Here is a 24,055-nt window from a genome sequence, read left to right as displayed (position 1 = left end):
CACATATGTAAAATGTTTTATGACATTATTATGACCTCACCAACATAAACAGATATGATCTATTATTATCCGGTCGTCTCTGACAATTTCCTCACTCATCATTGTCAACATTTCTCCACTCATCAATCTCCTGACACAGAAAAGGAGCATGTTACAAAAACATGACTGAAAAATGATGAGCTCTGAATAAGACACTTCCACGACGAACTTCATCTGAAGCAACTCAAACTGAACTACACCTATACTATAAAAAGCACATCTTCATACTGGTGTACAACACAACAATGCCCTGCTCTTTGTGCTGCACGGTTTATTGATGAGCATTCATCTTGACTCCAGTGCGTTTCCTTCTGAATTTCATTGAAATTGATTCTTCTTTGTATTTCAGATTATAAAGCTGCTGTTTTGACAGAAGGGCTGAAATGCAACACCTTCGCTTCTGACCACATCCTCAAACTCTGAGATGAATCACACTTATTTAAGCACTAATATATTTCAGAGTGGGGAGGATGTGCCTTCAGATATTGATTGGACGACGCATAAATCAATGATTTCTGGACACCAGCAGAAACGTGGAGCGTCACACCTCAAATCCTGTTAGCACGCTTTTGGAGCATTGTTTGGAGAGAAATGCTGCACTTTATCAGAGAATAATGTATTATTAGCCCACAAGCTAGTCAACATACTGTAACTGTGTGTTTTCTCAGCAGTTATTTATCATTCTGTCTGAAAGATGCTGCATAAGCATGAAGCTCGCTGAATATATACATTCACAACACAGAATAGAAGCTTGTTAAATAGAAGCTGATTAGCATGGCTCAGTTAAGCCCCTGCTGGTAGATGCCGTCATTTGTAATTATCATACTATTATAATATCAAAAGAGTGTTTTTCTTTTCTAATTTAATTAGTAATTGTCATTATTACCAAAAACTATTAACAATGTTTGATTTATACAAATAAAGCTGAAATGAATTGAACATGAGATAAATATTAGAAGAAAGCATAAACTTAAATAGATCAAATTTGTGAAATAAAATAAATCATAGCAGCAAGCATCAATTAACAGGTTTCAAGCACTTGAAGGCCTTTGTGTCTGCAAATAAAATATGTTATGTTTTATTTAGCAAGCTTGTAACCTAGTTAAGAAATATATATATATATATATATATATATATATATATATATATATATATATATATATATATATATATATATATATATATATATATATATATATATATATATATACATACATATATTTCTTAACTAGGTTACAAGCTTGCTAAATAAAACATAACATATTTTAACTCAGTTTTTTCAGTTTGATAATTAACCTAACTTGCCTAATTGATCTAGATAAGCTATTAAATTACACTTTAATCAGAATATTAGTATCTTAAAAGCAAGCTACACACTACATCCCTAATTGATATAATCTAAATAGAATAAGCTAAGTAAAATATTTATCCCAAAAGCTAACCAATGTACTATATTATAATATATCCACACAACATATTCGATGTGTAATGTATTTCCTAGGATTACAGTATTTATAGAAGTTACTATGCATAATCTGAGTCAGAGGATCTATTAAGTGGAATTGTTGAGGCTCATAACAATAAACTGCATGAGTCATGGATCACTGTGGCTGAAATAGAAAGCCATCGGGACTCATCACACAGCAAACCTGCACTTCAGAAACATTACTGCACAAAATGTTAGCAGAGAACCACTGTAACAGTGAAATAATTACATATTTTGCATTTGAAGGAAAGCACTCTTTCCACACATGAAGCACTGCTCATCTTTACTGTATCAGGGACAGACTGCTCTGTAGCTGCACCAGGAAATGTTGCACCAGAAGGTGTTTGACCTTAAATCTGACCATCAAAAGGGTCCTAAAAAGTACATTCCATGACTTAGTCACAATGTTGACTTCTAGTAAACTGATCTAGCATGATCTAAAACAGCGCATTTTAGCAAAACATTCCCAAAGATGTACAAGAACAAAAACAAATTTAAGGTCAAACACCAGTCCCAAAAAATAAATAAATAAAAAATCTTTGACAGATCATCCACTACAGAGTTTCCTAGAGTAATATGTGCTTTCACAATGTAATGTTTTACATATCCTGTGCCTACTAAAACTTTATTGTACTGAAAATTACAATAGCGTGTCTTTTTCCTCTAGCAGGTATAATTTGATTTTAAACACTAGAATTCAAATAGTGTTTTTACTAGATATAAGAAATGATACTCTAGCCTCCCTGCGAGTGTGAGAAAATAGTTACTTCTGACTTTGTGTTTGTGCGGGGATGCTACATTTTAAGTACAGTTTGTTTACACAATGCAAGTACAGTATATGTATTAATGGTAATGTAATAATTGCCACCTTGATGAACAGAATAATTTTCTTTAAAAAAAAAAACATTTAACAAATAGCCCCAATCTTTTGAGTAGTGTATATACCATTTAAAAACATTTTTTTAATAAAATTATTCTGTTCATCAAGGCGGCATTTAATAAATGTAAAAAAAAAAGGTTTAATTGTGAAATATTTATTAAAATTTTAGTTCTTATTGTATGCAGTTTAAAATTAAATTATTACTCCAGTCATTATTGCTTTTATTACTATTACCATTATAATTATTATTATTATTATTATTAATATTAGAGTGACTTCTGAAGGATCATGTGAAAATTCATCTTTAAAATCACTGGAAAAAATGATTAAATGAAATGATAAACTACTTTTAAACAGTTAATTTATAGTTCAATAACATTTCACAATTTTACATTTTGTACTGTTTTTCTGATTAAATAAATTAATTCTTGGTGAGCAAGGAGAAGCTTATTTTAAAACATTTAAAATCCTACTGGCTTGTTCACATGACTCCTCATTCATTTAACTTTTTATGCGTTCTTAAAACAGGTAAAATATGAATGTATACATACACTTTTTATTCAACAAAACAATTGGCATTTTAAAAGAATTATTGTCATGTATCTAAAAGTACTGTAGTCCTGGCTCAAGGTCCCAGATCAGTAGTTAACTATAAATGAATGGAAAGTTAATCTCCTATTAAAGCAATGTTATTATAAAGGATGATAATTAAACCATAGCTAAAAAAAAAAAAAAAAAAACTAAGTAAAAGAAAGCAGGTGAAAAAAACATACTGTGTGTGGTAATGAAAGAATGATTGCGCGCACACAGTTAACGTTAGGCTCGTTAATAATCTGTTCAAAGAATGGCTAAAGTAGCAACCTGCAGCTGCTTGGAAAAGGAAAAGCTGCTGCTTTTCAATTTCAAAAAGAGCCAATCTACTTTTACTTGTTTCATGCACGGTTGCTTCAAGCCTTTTAAAAAGATCTCCTAAAATGTATAAAAATATACAGTTGAAGCCAGAATTATAAGCCCCCCCTTTGAATATTATTTATTGTCATCATGACAAAGATAAAATAAATCAGTTATTAGAGATGAGTAATTAAAACTATTATGTTTAGAAATGTGTTGAAAAAAATCCTCTCTCTGTTAAACAGAGATTGGGGAAAAATAAACAGGGGGATAATAATTTAGGGGGGCTAAAATTTCTGACTTCAACTGTATATAAAAAAATCATTTCATTTTAGATGAAAGCTATTTTAGATAGGAAAGGTCTCTGTGGTTTGGAATGATAGGGGGGTATTTATTGAGATAATTTTAATTTTCGTTGAAAATACTTAAATAAAATACAAACGTAAATGTCTATGAAGAAAGTTACTGAAAAAAAAAATCATTTAAAAAAAGAAAATGTCACTTTTTGCTTATTATCAAGTGCAATTATAATGCCGGATCTAATTTGAGCTCATCTTTGTTCATGCAGCATGCAGAAAACAACACAACCAGACGACCACAGATGATAATGATACGCTGCACAATGAACAAACTGTGTGGATGTGACATTTCACAAGCTTGATAAATTGTTGCTTTTTTCCCCTCAGTACAAAAAAGTATAAGAGCATCACACAGTGGGACGCTTTGTACTGTGTTTGCGTAGGCTCAGAAAGCATTGAAATGGAGGTGTCAACTGACATGTTTTAACTACAAAAAAACAATATGTGCCATGGAGACGATAGATGTGTGTTTGACAGCCAGTCTCACATTCAGTCAATTTTAGACAGAATTAGAGTAATCTAAACTCTTTGTTTCAATCTTTTCAGCATGTAGTGCTTATTTGTGTTTTTGCAGTGCTGTATTATTAATAAAGTAATTTAATAAATAAGATGAACTAAAACTAAGCTTTCGGGGGAGAAGAGCCTTGGTGAGAGAGGTAAAGAAGAACCCCAAAAAACACTGTGGCTGAGCTCCAGAGATTTAGTCGGTAGACGGGAGAAAGTTGCAATTAAGGAAAAGATGAAAACAGCCAAGTACAGGGATATCCTGAACAAAAACCTTCTTCAGAGTGCTCAGGACCTCAGACTGGGCCAAAGGTTTACCTTCCAACAAGACAATGACCTTAAGCACACAGCTAAAATATTAATGGAGTAGCTTCACAACAACTCCGTGACTTTTCTTAAATGGCCCAGCCAGAGCCCTGATTTAAACCCAACTGAGCATCTCTGGAGAGATCCAAAACATGGCTGTCCATCAATGTTTACCAATCAACCTGAGAGAACTGGAAAGGATCTGCAAGGAGGAATGGGAGAGAATCCCCAAACACAGGTATGAAAAACTTCTTGCATCTCTCCCAAAAAGATTTATGGCTGTTTTAGATGAAAAATGGCTTCTACTAAATACTGAGCAAAGGGTCTGAATCGATGACTGTAAAAAAATACGGACGATGCGACAGTGCCTTTTCCCATTGAACACTTTGAATGCAAAATGCCTCATGGCGGGCACAAACTGTTGCAAAAAACATGGTGGAATTTTACCCTGGGCATGCGCAGAAGGACTGCCTGATGGAGTCAGAAACTTGGAATGAGGCTTCCAACCAAATGCTTGTAAGTTAAATCAACCACGCCCCCTGAACTTCTCATTTGACATAGCTATATTGCTTATTACCTTATTTTTGTAGCATAAAATTACTGGTTAAAAACATACTCTCTACAAAAATGGAGATCTGAACCTATATCAGCTTGATAACCCATGCCTCAATTGACCAAAACCATCTTTCGGGACATTATTGCAAGCGTGATTAATTTGCTTATTTGGGCTCAAGTATCATTGGTTAACATTGGGGAGGTGGGCTTTATGACTTGCACTGCATCCAGCCCCCAGGGGGTGATCTATCATGCAGGAGTGTCACTCAAAAAGAGGCATGGGGGGTACACTTGGTCTGAATACTTAGGACCATGTAATATTTCAGGAGGTCTGAATACTTTCCATACCCACTGTATATTTCTGATGCCTGAAACAGAAAATTATATATATTTAACATTTTCTGTTTTGTATAGCAACAACATCACAACAATAGAATGTCTTTAATTCTGCCCAGTAGAATTTCTAAACATTAGTTCAGTGTCTCAGAATGAAGAAATTATTTCCACTTGCCTTGGTCTTGTTGAGCATTCGCTATTCTCTCTCATTATTTCTCTCATTGCACAATGTAGCTTTGTAGCAGCAGCAAAACTTCACTGGCTTCTCTTCTTTCTCTCTCTCTCTCTGTATATATATACAATATCCAGCAGCACTTTCGACTCAGGGGAGGACGTGCTTCTCTCACTCAACTGTAATTTGCCAGAGGCTCTGGCAAAGACTTTTCCTTGTCCAACACCCATTATTTTTTATCTTCTCACTTCAGGAAAACAGTATGGTCGCTGGAGGTATTAGCATAAAGTACAAGCTGCCTTGTAATGGAACAGCGAGGGCTTCTCTAATACTGACAGAACAGAGAAACTTATAATGGCACACCATGATAATGCACAGCCAAATGCAGCCCTGAATGAGGGAGGGGGCACAGTGTACCAGGTAACTCCAAATGCCTTCATACATTATAGATTTTGAAAAGGTGCTTTGTTGTCACTCAGCAGTCAAAGAAAAAAAAAAAACTAGTGCTGGCATTTAACTGCCAGATCCATTTGAGTGATAGAACAAGGTTATTTTTAGACACGCAGGCACACATTGTTTTATTTGTTACATTTACAGACTCTCACAATTGTATTTTATGCATTTTAAATGCTGAAAAGTGTTGTTTTCTTTGTTAAAATAAATATAAACATCTTAAAGCATTCTATTCTGCGTGCTGGTCTATTGGATGCATTTCTGGTACAATTTCCAGCTAAACAGAAGGAAGGAAAAACTAGCATTCCAGCAAAACAGTCCGATTATCTGCTTCACAAGACTTATAGACCATTTGAAGACGGGTTTAAAACAGCTATGACCAACTTAAAGGGCAAATGAAGCACTTAGACAAGTTTACCTTATTTTGTACATTGGATTCCACTTTAATGAAAATATATCAAACAAACTCGATTAATGTAACCATTTAGAAGGAAACGGCTTGTGGACGAGCATCACAGAGCTGGTGCAAATACAACAAAGACAGGCATATAAGTGTCTTCAGTTGTTTTTCTTGTGTTAATACCTTACGTTTGATGCGCTGTGGTCCCCTATCTTACGCTACTCCAGCCCTGCCTGATGAGGGGATTTGCATTTAGACTAACGCAACGATTAAAATCCTATATGACATCATGCTTTACTAAGTCACGTCTTTGTGGATTATGTCAAGACATATTCCCTTTTCAAGTCGATCAACTCAATCTCTTAACATGTATGAAAGATAAAAACCTGCCATAAGAAGAGGTGAAGGGCTGTAGCAGTAAAAAGTGAAAGTACCCGCCCCATTACGTCAGTACCGGACCTCACCTCTGCTCATGTTCAAACCAAGATCAGCACGGTTTTTACATCCTCCATACATGTTGAGAGATCGGGTTGATCGACTTGAAAAGGGAACACGTCTTGACATAATCCACACAGACATGACTTAATGAAGCATGAAGTCATGTATTATTTTAATCGTTGCATTAGTCTGAATGTAAATCCCCTCATCAGGCAGCGCTCGAGCAGGTGGATCACAGTGGATCACAGCGCATGAAAAATACACAACTGAAGACACTTATATGCCTGTCTTTGTTGTATTTGCACCAGTTCTGTGATGCTCAATCACAACTTCATGCATTAGGTTAAATAAGGCTTTCCAGTGTCTGTGTTCAGTCCGTTACAATCACAGACAGGAAGTCAGGCAGTTTAATACAGAAAGTGAATCAAAGCGCATCAAAATGATCGTTAATTAAAAGGGGAGAAAAGAAAAATAGAATAAATATCTATACTTTTATATAAGACACACATCTGATGCTTGTATTTGCAGCAGCTGCACACCCACAACTTCACGCATTGGGTTAAATTAGGCTTTACAGTCTCCTTTACTTCCACTGTATCTGTTCTGCTAAGCGAACGGAACCAACCCTGTGACGTCAGACACAGCGACATTCCAAGATGGCTGCGCCCTAGGTCTAAAATCTAATGTAAAACATGCCGTTTTCTTCTAAATGGTTAAATTAATCGATTTTGTTTAATATACTTTCGTTAAAGTAAAATCCAATGTACAAAATAAGGTAAACTTGACTGAGTGCTTCATTTGCCCTTTAATCCAGCTAATATACAAACCGGCAGTCCATTTAAACCAGTTAAGCTTGACTAGTTCAGTTTAATTGCACAAATGTTTGTTTTCACGTTGGTGCATGTCTTTTGTGCAGGTGTGAATGCAGCAATCAAGCTCAAGTGTGCACCAACAGCAGAGCAAACAAGTGAAACGAGACCTGCTTGAAGAGATTGAAGAGGGGCTTTCAAAGCAACACTGGAGCAGTTTGTTTGTGGCTAGAACAAAATCTGAACTCGAACAGACCCAACTGCAAAAGATACTGCTCATTTTTGGACAAAACCAGCTGCCACAATGTATTATTAGACAAGGGCAAGAATTTGTTAACAGTGCATTAGTAACAGGTTCATGGTTGCTTGCGAATAAAATTTGGAATTGACTTAATATGCGCCTTAGTTTGCTGTGCATTTAAGCATTGTTTTTAAGCTGCAAAGCCCTAATGTCTAGAAATGTATAGTTTGTTCTAAGCTATGGATACAAATTATGAAATATACAATGATCCAGCCAGTCATCTCACTATATAACAAGCTTTTTGTTGTCAGACGGTACTTTCCTCCTTTCTTCATTTACTGAGTATTCACACACATTAATTCTCATTCATTCATTCATTTATATCCTTTTAGCTTAATCCCTTATATATCAAGGTTTGCCACAGCAGAATGAATCGCCGAGTAACACCCATACACTCTTACACCCATACACTCTTACATTCACATACACTCATACACTAACACCAACTAGATTATTCAAATCACTTAGAGCATGTCTTTGAACTGTGTGGAAAACCGAAGCAACCAAAGGAACCCCAAGCAAAAACTGGGAGAACACGCAAACTCCACACAGAAATGCCAACTGGCCTAGTTGGGACTCAAACCAGCAACATTCTTGTTGTGATTTGACAGTGCTAACCATTAAGCCACCGTACCACCCCACACATTAATTCCTACTAATTGGAAAGCAGTTCTAGTTTGTTTCAACTGGTTCAGACGAGAGCAATTAGTGTGGTGTGAAAAGAACCAAAAGCTGCTGAAAAATACTGCAAAGTATTATTTGTTGTCCTTGGTCTGGACCAAATGAACCAACTAGTAGACTAAATTCAGCTAAACAATATAAATAGTTGCTTTTCTAGGCTTTAGGATTAGCTGAAAAGTAGGGTAAACCAATCTAAGCTTGGCTAACACTGGGCAATTTTGAATAATTCTTTACAATTGTAGCTTGTCTGACTGTACAACCATGAATCATGAATTCCCATGTCAAAATCTCATCAAGAGTTTGACACCATCTATTCGCGATACGTCTAGTAACCTGCTTTCTGAAATTATACCTCACAGCATTAACAATCTGTAGCATAATTTCTACTTTTAGTTACATTTAGAATATATTTTAAAGTATTATTAGTTGTTTATAAATCACTAGATGGCCTATTACCTCGATACATTACAGATATGCTTACTTAACACAAACCTAACAGATCACTCAGATCTTTAGGATCATATAAACCAGAAATTTTAAGGGTTCAGTCAAAGCAGGCTGAATTGGCCTTCAGCTACTATACCCCCCTCCCACTGCTGGAATCAGCTTCCAAAAATGATCAGATGTGATACAACATTAGCACATTCAAATCAAGAATGAAAACGCATCTGTTTAGCTGTGCCTTTACTGAATTAGCACTGTGCTATGTCTAACAGATCGCGCTATTATGTCTTTTCTTTATTTTTCATTCTTTTATAATTCAACATTTTAAATCATTTTTTCTTTGTTTTTATTTTACTTGTTTTACTTATACTTGTCTCTTTTATTCCTGTTTATGTAAAGCACTTTGAATTACCATTGTGTATGAAATGTGCTATATAAATAAACCTGACCTGCTTTACTCAGAACATGTTAAGATTATAAAACTAGTCCTACTAATAAACTAACAAATATATTTTTTAAATTTCCCTGCAGTGCAAATAAATTCGCCAAATCAGATTTCATGTACTATTGGTTCCAGGTTTAAAGACACATTGCAGGAACGTATCTGAGACAAATCTTCAGACACTACCAAAATGTCATTAGAGGGTAAATTGTATTGTAATGGACATTAACCTGTATTCGATGAACACGTCCAACCAACAATAAAAGGCCACAGATTTTAGTCTACGATTACAGAAAGCTTCCAAAATTTGTCTCAGATGACCAAGTCATGGCTGAAATTGCACAGTGTGAGGCGGGTGTATAGTAACGCTTGCTTAAACCAGCTGGGAGACCAACTGGCAGTCCAACAAAATTAGCTAAATATCTGCTCGGCCAGGCTGAAAAAGATAAACCAGCTATGACAAATTAAATCAAAGGTCTATACCCTCAAAATGCTATAGCCTTAGAAGACAAACATGGCAACATATAGTTTAGATTATGTATGGTAGGATAATTATTTGTAACAAACAACAACGCCTCTATCCTGCTACCGCAACCAACATCTGTTAATTTTTTATGCACCGGGCCACGTCTAGTATAATTGGCATGCATTCTACCATGTTTTATGATGTATTAAACATTTAATAAGATGCTTTATAGTCATAAACTAACAGAAAATATGCTACATACCCAAGCGATGGCCATGATGCCTAAAGCGAAAAGACTGGGACCCAAGAGGTTCCACAGGCCGTGTCGATCTAGCTGTAGGGCCATAGACAGAGCCATTGCTCCCAGTAAATACAGCACCTGTAATAGAGTGACAAAGAGAAAAAAATGTTAGCCCAAACATCGAAAACTTATCATTTCTAGAGGCCATAGCGAATCTCCAGTCCAATTAGGGCCATCTTGTAGTGGGCACCCTCTGTCAGACAGCCTGTAAGTACAGTGATGTGCGGCTAAAAATGTCTCCTTCCTCCATTCCTTCCTCTCTAAAGTTCAGAACAGTTGTGACATGGGTGGTTTGATTAGTGTCTGCAAAACTGTCACATTCAGCAAAACACATTCACAGGTGCAGACACACAATCACCGTGCATATATATATAGAAACATTCTCCCTAAAGGAGAGCTATTTTTTCTTGTTCTTTTCATTAGAGGCTTTTTTCAGAAGCAGAAGTCCTCTCGCTTCATTTTTCTGGTTTAAAATAAGTCAAACTCAGAGTAAATCACAGTCTTGCAGGCTTTCTCTTTCCTTAAATCTTACTCTTTCCCTCTGCGGTTGAGCAGCTGAAGACTATACTACAGTAAGGAGAAAGTGCACATCCGCACACCTGGAAGTGTCCACCTATATTTACTCAGCTCCACAGCCAAATGTCACCATCATTATGGCAGCACATGACAGACTGCTGACATTCGTATATTTACACTCTGTGTAAGCGGTTTACTGTGGTGGACAAAATTTCTGCTCTCTTGCACATCTTGGAAAGCTCTTTTCTTGGCAATAAAGTCCATGAAAAACTACTGGTCTCTCTGAATCACACAAAATGAATTTATAGAAATTGATGACATAAGAAATATCTAGCATTTCCGGGCTCCAGGGCCTTCATATGTAATTTTAACCATCAGCTTGTGGTTCTTATATACAGTTGCCTTGAAAAAGACAATTTTGGACACTGAAAGTACATTTTCAAAAGTTCAGGATCTTTCATTAATAAAAAGTACATTATGTATACAAAAGCTGCTTATATTTAATCACAAATAGAAAAATAAAAATAGACAAAATAGACTAAATATATATTAAGGCTGTCAATCGATTAAAAAAGTAACTAATTAATAGCACTTTTTAAAAATTAATCGCGATTAATCACTTTCAAAAGACAGAAACTTGTAATTTTGGCTATTCAAATGTAAAATTAATATAAATGCAAAACAAAAACTGTTTAAATTTAAAATATATTTGTTTATTAAAATTTGTGTTTAACTTGTAACACAGATTTCTTCATGTAAACAACATACCATAAACCATCAAGATCCTGGCTTGACAGCCATATTTATTACAGAAATTAAAACACAGGCATGTTAATGCCATTTGAATTTCAAAACAATCAATGCCAATAAAGAAAAAAAATATTTCCAAGTTGGATTCTAAGTGAACTGCAAAAACTTGCTTAAACTAAGCATTCTTAAGTATTACTGTATTTCACAAGGATTCTGACACAACAACGCGAAGCATACGCTTTCGTTGCGTTTAATGAGAAAACACGTTAAACTTAATGAAACTTTGTAGGGCTCATACTGAAAGGCAAAGTCTTTGACAGCTCGCGACTTCACCAGAGACTTCCTGAGTAGCCTACATTTACATAAGACACCAATTCTTCGATTTTAATATGATTAAGATAATACTCTTATTAAGGGTCTACCGTGTAAGCAGTGGTTTGATTACCTCAAAGGAACACCGAGTCACAAAATGCAGAAAGTTTTTTTTCTGTTCGCCATGCGGTATCAAATTACATTAAAACAGAAGTCGAAAGTTAAAAGTGAAACACCCAAAATTGCATGAAACTCTGTAGAGCCTGGTGATGCGACATTAACTGTTTAACTGAAACTTGCCTTCAAAAAGTGCTTCCTTTCTTATCCATATTTCTTTGCATGTTGAACACACATCGACCTCAACAGGAAGTAAAAAAAAACCTGCAACTGCGTTAATTGTGTAAATTTTTTTTAACGAGTTAATTATTTCAAATTATTCGCAATAATTTTGACAGCACTAATATATATATATATATATATATATATATATATATATATATATATACATATACATATATATATATATATATATATATATATATATATATATATATATATATATATATATATATATATATATATATATATATATATATAATACATTAAAATCTTGACAGATTTATAATCTAATATTATTATAATAAGAAATAATATAATATAATATAATATAATATAATATAATATAATATAATATAATATGAAATAATAATATAAAATTATATAATAATGTAAAGTGTTATGTATTTTGCAAAAGTGTTTTATTTTCTTCTTTCTGTTTTGACAGAATTCACCACATTTTTCAGAATTCATTCAGAATTAGCCACATTTTGCATGTTAATTGTTGATTGGCAGTTGTTAATGCACATACATTTTCATTATTTAAAACGTACACTGCACAACTTTAATATCTAATATCTTAAAAAAAAAAAAAAAAAAAAAACATTTGGCAGAAGTTTAAGGTTTATGGTATTTGGTTGCTTTATGAATTTTGCATCGGAGTGATTTTTACCTGTTTGATAATCGATTTAAGTCTGGCCATGGCGATGACAGTGACCCACACAGACATGAGCGATCCGAGGAAGTCACAGAACTGCAGCACGTCATACTCCATGATGCAGAAGACCACAATGCCTGGCTGGTCACAGGCATGATAAAACTGTTCATGGGTGAAGATGAAAACAAGAGGTCAGGAAAAGCATGAATAAAATATGACACTTTGCCATGTTGCTGGTTCTTAAATTTTTATCTCCCACTGATATGCTGAACTGAGACCTGTGATGTGTTTGTGAGTAAGCCAGCAGTTCTTCGAGCACTTACTGCATTAATTAGGCATGTTTGGTCAGAGCTGGAACAAAATTCATTACAAATTTATTGTAAAATATGAATTATGCAACAGTTATTTGCCGTTCTTTATTTTGGTCAGTTTAGTTAACATACATACACATTCAATCATGATTTAGAAATAAAATATATGACAAGAAAACGTTACTACCTACCAGTACCTTTTTAAAGGCCCACTTTAGACATCACATCACAACTAGAAGTAATTTGTTTACTAGTGGTTATTAGAGTACTAGTAGACTGTCTGTTTAAAGGGGATTCATCATGCTCACTTTGCCCAAACTCATATTAATATTGAGTAACTATAGAGTAGTGCTGCATCACACTGTTAACAATTTCCTGTAGAATCTACAGTAACTTAAGCCCTGGCCAAATCACACACATTTCTCATGATTTTGACATGATTTCCTTGATGTAGGGGTTCCTTGATCTCCTGGGCCCGGTTTTTCAAAAGTAATCCACTAGGATTTTGGATAAGGGATTGGATCAAACCTTGAAAATGGGTTTTTCAAAAGAAAAAACGGATTACCTTATCGGATTAGATCACATAATCTAATCTTGGTTTTGATCCGGATCAAACCTTTACTTTGGGTTTTTCAGACCTTTTTTGTAGGATTTGGATCACTTTGATCCAAAAAACCTGGATTAAACTGATCCCATCAGAAGGGTGGATTTAGTGTGGATTTTATGCCCAAAATGTAATGAAAACTTATAAAAATGTATTAAATAATACTATATTTGGATCATGCAGTATCTTACAAGATATACTATTTATTCATAAGGTTTTAATTTTATTTGTTCATCTGTCAGGCTGCAGTGATTATTGGCTTTAACATATTTAGGCTTTCAGTATAGGCCTACAGCAAACAGCTGTCAAAATTGACCAGAAACAATACATTTTATTCTGTCACTAATTGATATATATATATATATATATATATATATATATATATATATATATATATATATATATATATATATATATATATATATATATATATATATTCATCACAATGGAAAATATTTTTAGTGATGCATGCAATGATTACAGAATAACCAAGAAAATGCAAAGAATGGCAATCACTGATTTTTGAAATCACCTTCAACAATTGCAAAAAGAGACTGAAAGGGCAGACGCACAGCTTCATCTGGCCGAGGAACAACTGACTCTGACCAAACTGCAGCAAACCAAGGCCAGATTTGGGATTCACCTCCTAAAGGCTTTGCTCAGACAAGCTACTCTCTCCATATCAGATGAAGAAGTCATATTGACATTAACAATTTTTTTTAATTTACATCTATATTTGTAACTTATTATAAATACCTCAATGTACAGTGTTTGTGTTGTAGGTCTCAGATAAACGGACTGCTGGAAGAGGATGGGGTGGGGTTTTTATTGTTTTTTTTTTAAATGTGTATTTTCATTTCTAATAAAAATAAAGTTATATTTACCCCACACTGGCTATACTTGTTGTTCTTTACATAGGCCTATCTATCCATCTAAATTGTGATTGAGCACTGGTAATCCAGATTTAGTGATCCTGAAAAGTTCCTATCCAGATCAGATTGATCCAATCCAATGTTGCTTTGAAAAACTGGCTCAAAAAGTAAGCTGGATTACGTGATCACGGATCACAAAAACAGGATTACTAAATCCGGATCAATTTTATCCGGATTAAACCTTTTGAAAAAACGGGCCCAGGGGATTCAACAAATGGGCATCATGACAAAAGATTCAACTGTTTCTTCTGTAATCTGGCATAGATCATGACAACCGATCCCATGTTTGCGACGCTTCACAATATCATTGCAGAAAGTGTAGTATGTTTAATCTTTTTCTTTTCTGAAACTGAATATTTCACATTAATTTTATTTAGGCTAGATTATTATTTTATTTAACAAAGCAACACAATCTCACGACAATTTGGCCGGCATATACCGTAGCAAACTGGTTTTGAAACACTTTACTTTTTCCTTGGTGCTGATGTGCTTTCGTTTTCTGTATCACTAATAAGTCACCCATGGCTGGAAAATATACATTCAGATTTAAAAGAAAATATCTTAATATTAAAAAAAAAAAAAAGAAATAAATGTTTGATCCTACCAATGTCATAACAAATGCCCTTAAATAATGTAGCCTAGTTGTCAGCAAGCATCAGTGTTTATTGAGATTGAAATAATATAAAAAAAATCTAATTGAGATAATAAATATTGTTAGCAACATCGTGGCTTAGGGAAATAACACTTGTCGTAGAAATCACAGAATGACTGATCGTGAAGAAACGTAGTTTGGCACCTTTGTTACCCACAACAAGTCAAGATTTTATCAAGACAAAATTGCATAATCTGACATAGTGACTTTCGTAACAAACAATAAAAATCGTATGATTTAACTGAGGCTTTACTGGCAGCAGTTCACCAATATTTTACTGTAAATCAATTACAGTAAGAATACTGTATATTTACATGTACAGCACTATTTGTCCTGCTCTATATGTATAGAGCAGTATTGTAAAGATGTACAGTAGTGTAATATATCTATAAGTAAAGATATACAGCATTGAATACCTTTACTGTAAAATATACAGTAATTTTCACAATGCAACTTTGAAATACAGTAACATACTGTATAACTGTCCTACATTAAAATACAGTTCACATTACAGTTAAATACTGGGTAATTTACGAGTGTCATTAACAGTGCTTTAGTTTTTTTTTTTAAATAATTTAATGAAAAATTAAGAGCTTTCTAATTCTATTTGAAAAAAAAATCCTGTGATAATTGCTGTTAATAAAAGAGGGAAACAACTTTGTTAATAACTATTTGACATACAATTAGTCTTGATTAGCCCCTGAGCATACAATCACACTGGTGTGATTAGAAAGTTCAGTGCATCATTGCACCATTAATCTGATGAATTCAAATCTGCTCTACCGCAAATACAAATATTTACTAGCTAGATAAAAAGTGTTTTTTTTCTATGGGAGATGACAATAATAAACGTTTTACACATACATTGTACGCTATTCAAAACAGATGCACACTGTTTAGGTTACAAGAATATTTTCTTTATTCTTTTCCCAGTTAAACAGCCTCTTATTATCATGTAGTTTAGGCAAAGTTAATGAACTGATGTGTTGTAAATCCAGCAGCTCTAATCACCTTTGCAGTGTATGGGGCTGCTGCATGTCATGTTATAAACCAGATGTATCACCATTGAAATATAGAAGTGATGCATTCTAAATAACTCACAAAGGCGGATCTTGTGAAGTAGTTGGCTGAACAAGCCTTCCCTCAAATCCAAAAGTAATCTTTTTTTCGACTCATTCTCAGCCACATCCTGTATAGCACTGCAGGTTCGTGTTAACTTATTTTAGTTAAAGGCCCTGATGTACTTCATCTAAAAATCAAAAAACAAAGTGGCGTGATGTAAGTTTCCATTAAATTAGGCCACAGTTAAGTTAGTTGGGACTTAAGGAGACAGCTTGTTTAATGTCTTCTCATGAACATCTTTTAAACATTTTTTCCCATTAATTTATCAAACTGATTTGTAAAAACATTATGTTTAATATAGAAAACTATGTAAAAAAACAACCAATAAAAATCTTCAGCTTAGCCAGTCACCCTACTTTTTATACACAAATAAAAACTTAATAGTCTACTAATATTATGAAGACTTAGTTGAGCTATAGTTGCAGAAAGACATCCATTAACATAAAGGGTAACCTATGTTTATACTTGGATCGGATTGAAGCAGGTCATCAAACTTACAGTGGAAAAGAACATGGTGAAGATATAGACGGATGCCTCCAGCAGGTAATGACTGCGAATAGCGATGGTCACCGGTGGGACAAACATCAGGTTGCTGAGGCACAGAAGCAGAGTTGAAAGCAACTGGAAGCCATAGGAATATGCCTCAGTGTTGTCTGTGCAACCCCAGCCATCCCAACCTAGAAAAACACATATCTATTACCGACCACTCTAAACATGTTATAGTGTGAATCTTGAAAGCTTCAGACTCTGTTCACTACTATGAATCAGTGTTTAGCACAATGACAGATTTGTCTTTTATTATTTTTGAATACACGCATCCCTTTGAGAGTACACTTAATGTATAATATTTTTTTTCTTCCAAGGAAATGAATGCTTGTTAAGTTGTTACTTGTTTATCTTTTTTTTTAATCGTTGATGTTTTGGTGATAGCATGTTGCTACTGTAGCATGATTTACCATGTTACTTGCCATGCTTTAGCATGAACAAGCATGTTGCTAGCAAGAATTAAGAGTGATGTTGGTAGCAAAACCCCTCAGTAGCATTTTTAACATTAACGTAGCTAACATGTTTCTAGCTTGAGTTACCTCGTTGCAACTATTTTAAACATAAATTTACAAGTTTTTTTTCCTTTCATGTTTCTAACACAACATGTTGCTTGCATGCTTTCAGTATAAAAGAAAAAGCCTAAACAAGCACTGTTTTCTTTGTATTTGTGTCGAAATAAATGTAGACTTGGTGAGGATCATAGACTAAAAAAAAATTTAATTATGGAATAAAAAACAAACATGTTTTTTATTATTATAATGTTTCTAACATGTTTTCAACTCAGCTTAACATGTTTTATATGCTTTCAGTATAAAAGAATATTAATAATAAGCCTAAACAGGTTTTCAACCTGTTTTCCTTGTATTAGTGAGCCTGGTGAGAATCATAGACTTCTTACAATATACTACCGTCCATGTCCTCAAAGCAGAAGAACGAGCCTAAACAGGATTTCAACCTGTTTTCATTTTATTTGTGATCAAATAAATGTAGTCTCAGTGTGAATCATAGACCCCTTAAAAAAACAAAACAAAAAAAAAACCAAACATAAAAAACATGTTTTTTTATGTTTCTAACATGTTTTAACTCAGCTTAACATGTTTTTTTGCATGCTTTCAGTATAAAAGAAGTATAATAATGAGCCTAAACAGGATTTCAACCTGTTTTCATTGTATTTGTGATCAAATAAATGTAGTCTTAGTATGAATCATAGACCACTTAAAAAACAAACATGTACAAAAACATGTTTGTTTTTTGTTGTAATATTTCTAACATGTTTTAACTCAGCTTAACATGTTTTTGCATGCTTTCAGTATAAAAGAAGTAAATTAATGAGCCTAAACATGATTTCAACCTGTTTTCATTGTGTTTGTGATTAAATAAATTTAGTCTTAGTGTGAATTATAGACCACTTAAAAAAACATGTAAAAAAACATGTTTTTTGTTTTTTTATGTTTCTAACATGTTTTAACTCAGCTTAACATGTTTTTGCATGCTTTCAGTATAAAAGAAGTATAATAATGAGCCTAAACAGGATTTCAACCTGTTTTCATTGTATTTGTGATCAAATAAATGTAGTCTTAGTGTGAATCATAGACCACTTAAAAAAAAATAAACATGTAAAACACACGTTTTTTGTTTTTTGTTATGTTTTTAACATGTTTTAACTCAGCTTAACATGTTTTTTGCATGCTTTCAGTATAAAAGAAGTATAATAATGAGCCTAAACAGGATTTCAACCTGTTTTCCTTGTATTTGTGTGCCTGGTGGGAATCATAGACTTTCCACAATATACTACTGTCCATGTCCTCAAAGCAAACTAAGCTAAAAATAAGCACACGCGCAGAAAATGCATGTAAAATGAACAAAGGAATAAACATCACAGAAATGCACATGTACTTTCTCCCTCATTCATACATACACACGCACACACACACACACACAAACACATCCTGTTCCTCATCTGTCAGCTGTTGTAAACAGCTTCATAAATATAGATTGGATTCGGGCAGCCTACTGTTATATAAACACCGAGAAGGAAATAGATGTACTGCACCTCTAACCTCTCATAGAAAATGCCAGAAAACATACCACAAATCTCTCTGATTACGACGCCTTAATTAGCCGAACCACAAACAAAAAATTCCTCAAAGGCGTGTAGTGATTGAAGTCTCACTGAGTGTCGACAAAGACGGTCAATTGAGCTTTAGCAGGCACTCGAGAACAGAGACGAGCGTCACATGTGCGCTGGTATCAGAGCTCTCAGCTGTTTGCCAGAAAACATTCATTAAAAGGGTAAATTTGTCTATGCTAATCACAAAAGAAACTGCGTAGGAATCCGGGGGGAGCAGGGAAACGAGGCACCAGAGCTTCATAATGGCGCTGTAATTGAGAGGTTGTGATTAGCATATTTCTCAGGATCATCAAATGTCCTCTAATTAAAAACCACTTGATTTGTGATCTCACAGTTATAGAGCGACATGATTGGCACATGTGTAATTGAAGCATTTAACATGCCTATTAACTTTGATTGGCATCTGACAGTAGACGAGAAAGATAATAAATTAAATTATTAAATATTACTGTGATTATCGCTGCATTAACTGCAGGGGGAGGAATATTGACTTATTTACTTTGTTAAATGACACAGGATTTCTGCTCCTTTATTGCAATGAAATAAAATAATTCTAGGAGTTTTCAAACATGTCATTTTATAAGTGCAGCAAACAGAAATGCTATTAATATCTTCTATTAGTCATTTTGGGACTACTGATTTTGATTTAAATTAATATTTAACAAACATTCAAAGGTCTTTTTTTTTTAAAAATACACTTTCTATTTATTAAAGAATCTATTAAAAGTAATAAATACATGAACTATACATATATTAAAGAATCCTGAAAATTCCCTTTACATCTACTTTCTGTTCTCGCTTTAAAATTAAAATATTGTTCAACATTCATTCATTTCAACATTCAGAATAAAATTTATATATATATATATATATATATATATATATATATATATATATATATATATATATATATATATATATATATATATATATATATATAATTAAGTGTTGTCTGAAATTTTCCTCTAAAATGTGCATTTTTTCTCAGTCTCCTATGTTTGTGCTCAGTCATTTAACTTTGAAAAATGAAAATTATCCTATTCTCTGCACTAAGAGTAATATTAATGAAACTATACACAATAGCCTGAGAATAATGCTAGTTTTAGATGAAGAAACCAGCATATCACAATGATTTTATTCTATTTTCTAATGTTTTGGGGTGATAGCTGCTAAAAAAAAGGCTTTTTGAAAAATACATATTTTATTGTGGCTTTTATTTTGATGCAGCATTGGTCAGCCTAACAAACTTCTTCTAACCCAGTGGTTCTCAATTCCGGGTCTCGGTCTCCCCCGCTCTGCACATTTTGCGTATCTTTCTACTTACACCTAATTCAGATCATTAACTTTAACAGGTAGATCCATGAACTGATCCTTGAGTGTCAAATATAAAAGGCCTGCAAAATGTGCAGGGTGGGGGGCACGAGAACCGGAATTGAGAACTACTGTTATAACCTAATATTAAAAATCATATCAACCTTAACTTTTGAATTATAGAGTATTTTTTGTATAAATGCAAAAATGAACCTAAGAGTCTCTAAATCAAGCCTTATGGATAAACACAAAGAAATGTACCATAACTGAGCTCTCAGCGACCTTTGCCAATTCCACTCCCCACTCAGCTTTCATACAATATCCCTACTGTCCTTTAAAACAAAGGATGAAAAAACAAATAAATACACAAATAGATCAAAAGGCAAAGGCTGAAAATGTGTTAAAAAATTGGATTTCTGTATTCTGACCAAAGGTGACACAGTGGCTCAGTGGTTAGCACTGTTGCCTCACAGCAAGAAGGTTGCTGGTTTCAGTCCCAGCTGGACAAGTTGGCATTTCTCTGTTAAGTTTGCATGTTCTCCCCATGTTTGTATGGTGTGTGTTGAGTGCTCTAGTTTTCCCCACAGTCCAAAGTCATGTGGTACAGGTGAATTGAATAAACTAAACAGCCGTAGTGTATGTGTGTGAATGAGTGTATATAGTTGTTTCCCAGTACTGGGTTGCGGCTAAAAAGGGCAGCCGCTGTGTAAAACATATGCTGGATAAGCTGGCGGTTCTTTCCGCTGTGGCCACCCCTGATGTATACAGTGAACAAGCTGAAGGAAAATGAATGAATGAAGGAATATTCTGAACAAACACTATCTTGAACAGTATAACTGATTCTTAAATTCCCTTAAATGATAAGTGCTTTGCCATGACTTGAGCATGTGAACATAAGTAAATCCAACTTCGTACACACACCAGCAAATTCAAGGACAGTCCATTATATTTTTCTTCACATTTTATGACTCATGTTCACTCTTTAAAAAAACCTTTCTTTTCTAGCATGAATAACATTTTGATCATCTAAATAACTTTTTCCCACTTTAATGGTGAAAGGTTCTTCTGAAGCATCAATGCCAGGAAAGAAGCTTAATTTAGGAGAGCACACACCACTCATTTTACAAAAGAGAGCACATGTATGAAGAAATTTTTTTACCTGCTTTACACTCGCATGCAGCGTACAGGTAGTTGTTGGTGCGCAGAAGTTTGCACTGGCCATAAGTGCCACAGTCATTGATGCAGGGCGTCAGGTAAGAGCGAAGGTAAACCTCGGCTGTTACATTAGTGCACATCTCAAACCTATGGAAGATCACAGAGATGACAAGGAGTTACGATTGGAAGATTTTGGAGACCAAACTAATGACAAAATCAGAAAATTCTCAGAGCATTTGGTGAATTCTGTGTTTGCAGTGAAATGAATAGCGACTGATGCTTTTAACATAGCAAACACACTTTAAATTTGCGTAAGAAAGTAACTGAAATTAGAGATGCTATCTCCTGTGTTATGTTTTTCATACAGAGCTATGGCTTTTTGAAAAATTACAGTGGGGTATAGTAGGGTGGGCATTTTGCTTTTAAAGAATTGTATGGTGCTTTTGTAATCCTTCAATGCCATTCAGTGTACGTTCACAGAAAATACAGAGCAGTGCAGTCTTGTAATTGTGTGCAATTTTGTGTTCCATGGTTGAAACACACACAAAAAAGGGAACAACATGAAGAGTGAGTAAATGATGACAGAACTTTACTTTGGTACAGAAATGGGGGAACAATTTCTCTTTTTCTGGATTTATTAGATATTGGTTTGAATAATAATAAAGAAATGTCAATGTCTATTTCAAATAAAAACTTTGTCAATAAGGACTTTGTGTCTTGATCACTAGCGATCTAGGCTTTGCAGATTGCTGGAAAACATACATTATCCTCTGGACACTATATGAACTACAAATCCCATTCATTGCTCCAATCAATCTTGCCACAGCCGACAGTCTCTCTCTCTCTCTCTTTCTCTGTCTCTCACGCACGCACGCACGCACGCACGCACACACACACAGCTGGTAACTCATGATGGACTGAAAGCGAGGCTTGATGAAACACTGAAACAGTCGAAGCAAATGTGTTGAAGCTTCGAAACGTTTCAAAACCAGTCTCTACTGTGACACCTAGTGGTAATTTACCTATATTTACGTATAAATATGTCTTGTTTTGGTCATGAATAAAGTACGATTATTAAAATACATCATGTCATAATTATAGAGTATTTGTGCAAGTCGAGCTTTACAGCACAGTTACTCTGTGCAAACAAACGGTCCACTAGACTATATGAGACAGAGGTTTATTTCCAACACTGTCAGTCAAACGCAGATTTGCCAAGTCTCGAAACGATTATGAAACAACCCATGCTTTGAATTGCTTTAGTCACAAGACCTGGTGTTTCGAAAAACTTTAGTCATGTGACTTGGGTGTTTCAAATCACATTAGTCATGTGACCTGGGTGGTTCAGATCATGCTTCGGTGAATTGTTTCGAAACACTTGCGCTTTTTTGACATTGTGTCAAATTGTCAGTTTCACGCCAGCCATCCCTAGTCTAGCCTTTCTGTGCTTTGGACCCGTATTTTGTTTAATGTTTATCCTGTTTGCTGCCTTCACCGATCTCTTGTCTGCTTTTAACCACGCTCTTTGGATTGTCTATATGCTCCTGTTTGTGCCAGTTTTGACGATTGCCTGACTGACCTCACTTAAATAAACTGCCCGAAGACCCTCAACTTCGTTGTCATTAGTGGTGGGCAAAGCAAGGCTTCATGAAACACTTAAACAAATGTGTTTCAGCAAAGTCTTAACAAATGTGTCGAAGCTTCGAAACAATTCGAAACCCCATTCCACAGTGACACCTAGTGGTCATTTTTTATGTATTGCTCTGGAACAGCTTTAGCAAAGAAACAGTTTAGCAAATTGAGGTATTAAACCCCACATTGTAGAGTTGCGCTTTCAAGTAATTTAGTGAAGCGGTGAGAGTTCCAGACTAGCATTCAGAGATAATGGGTTTGAATTTATGGTGGTGCTGCTATAGATGTTAGTTTTTAAATGCTCTGTTCTTGTAACGAACAACATTGGTCTGACATCTGAATGAACACTTTGGGAATAAATATGTCTTGTTTCAACTTAGCCATGTGACCTGGGTGTTTTGGATCATGCTTCGGTGGAGTTTCAAAACACTTGCGCTTCGAGATCTCGACATTGTGCCAAAACAACAGTTTCATATCAACGATTCCTACTGTTTTGACGATTGCCTGCCTGACTACTCTTTTAAATAAACTGCATGTGGACCTTCAACTCTGTTGTCACCCTGACCATTGTTACAGATTGTTTGTTTGCTTTTGCAGAAATGACAATTGGTCAGAATAGCAAATGTATTCCTTTGAAGTAATTGAAAATTATAGATATTCCATCAACTATTCATTGCATAACTCTTTTGAAATCAAAATTTTGGTATTGTTTAATTTTATTTGTTTTATTAATATACAGATAAAAACTAAATGGTTAATGTAAAAAAAGCTTAATATTAAAGAATTTTATTTTTTATTCCAGAGAATTTTTAAGTGGCCTTCAA

The 24,055-nt window shown here is 34.4% G+C and overlaps 1 protein-coding gene across 2 annotated transcripts in view; it reads right to left on the bottom strand.

Moving 5' to 3' along the window:
• Positions 1 to 24,055, bottom strand: part of si:dkey-84j12.1 — a 293,735-nt gene that overhangs the window by 13,353 nt on the left and 256,327 nt on the right. For both annotated transcript variants that reach the window (XM_001920797.9, XM_073951375.1), the window contains exons 9-12: positions 21,604 to 21,746; positions 16,955 to 17,133; positions 12,851 to 12,997; positions 10,225 to 10,341 (exon numbers count right to left, since the gene is read on the bottom strand). In XM_001920797.9, coding sequence (XP_001920832.2) covers positions 10,225 to 10,341; positions 12,851 to 12,997; positions 16,955 to 17,133; positions 21,604 to 21,746 — 586 coding nt within the window. The remainder of the gene's footprint in view (positions 1 to 10,224; positions 10,342 to 12,850; positions 12,998 to 16,954; positions 17,134 to 21,603; positions 21,747 to 24,055) is intronic.

The sequence above is a fragment of the Danio rerio genome, chromosome 5 (genome assembly GCF_049306965.1).
Source record: "Danio rerio strain Tuebingen ecotype United States chromosome 5, GRCz12tu, whole genome shotgun sequence".
Classification (NCBI taxonomy): domain Eukaryota; kingdom Metazoa; phylum Chordata; class Actinopteri; order Cypriniformes; family Danionidae; genus Danio; species Danio rerio.
The sequence above is the reverse complement of the archived record's forward strand: the minus strand, read 5'-3'. Positions and strand labels throughout refer to the sequence as shown.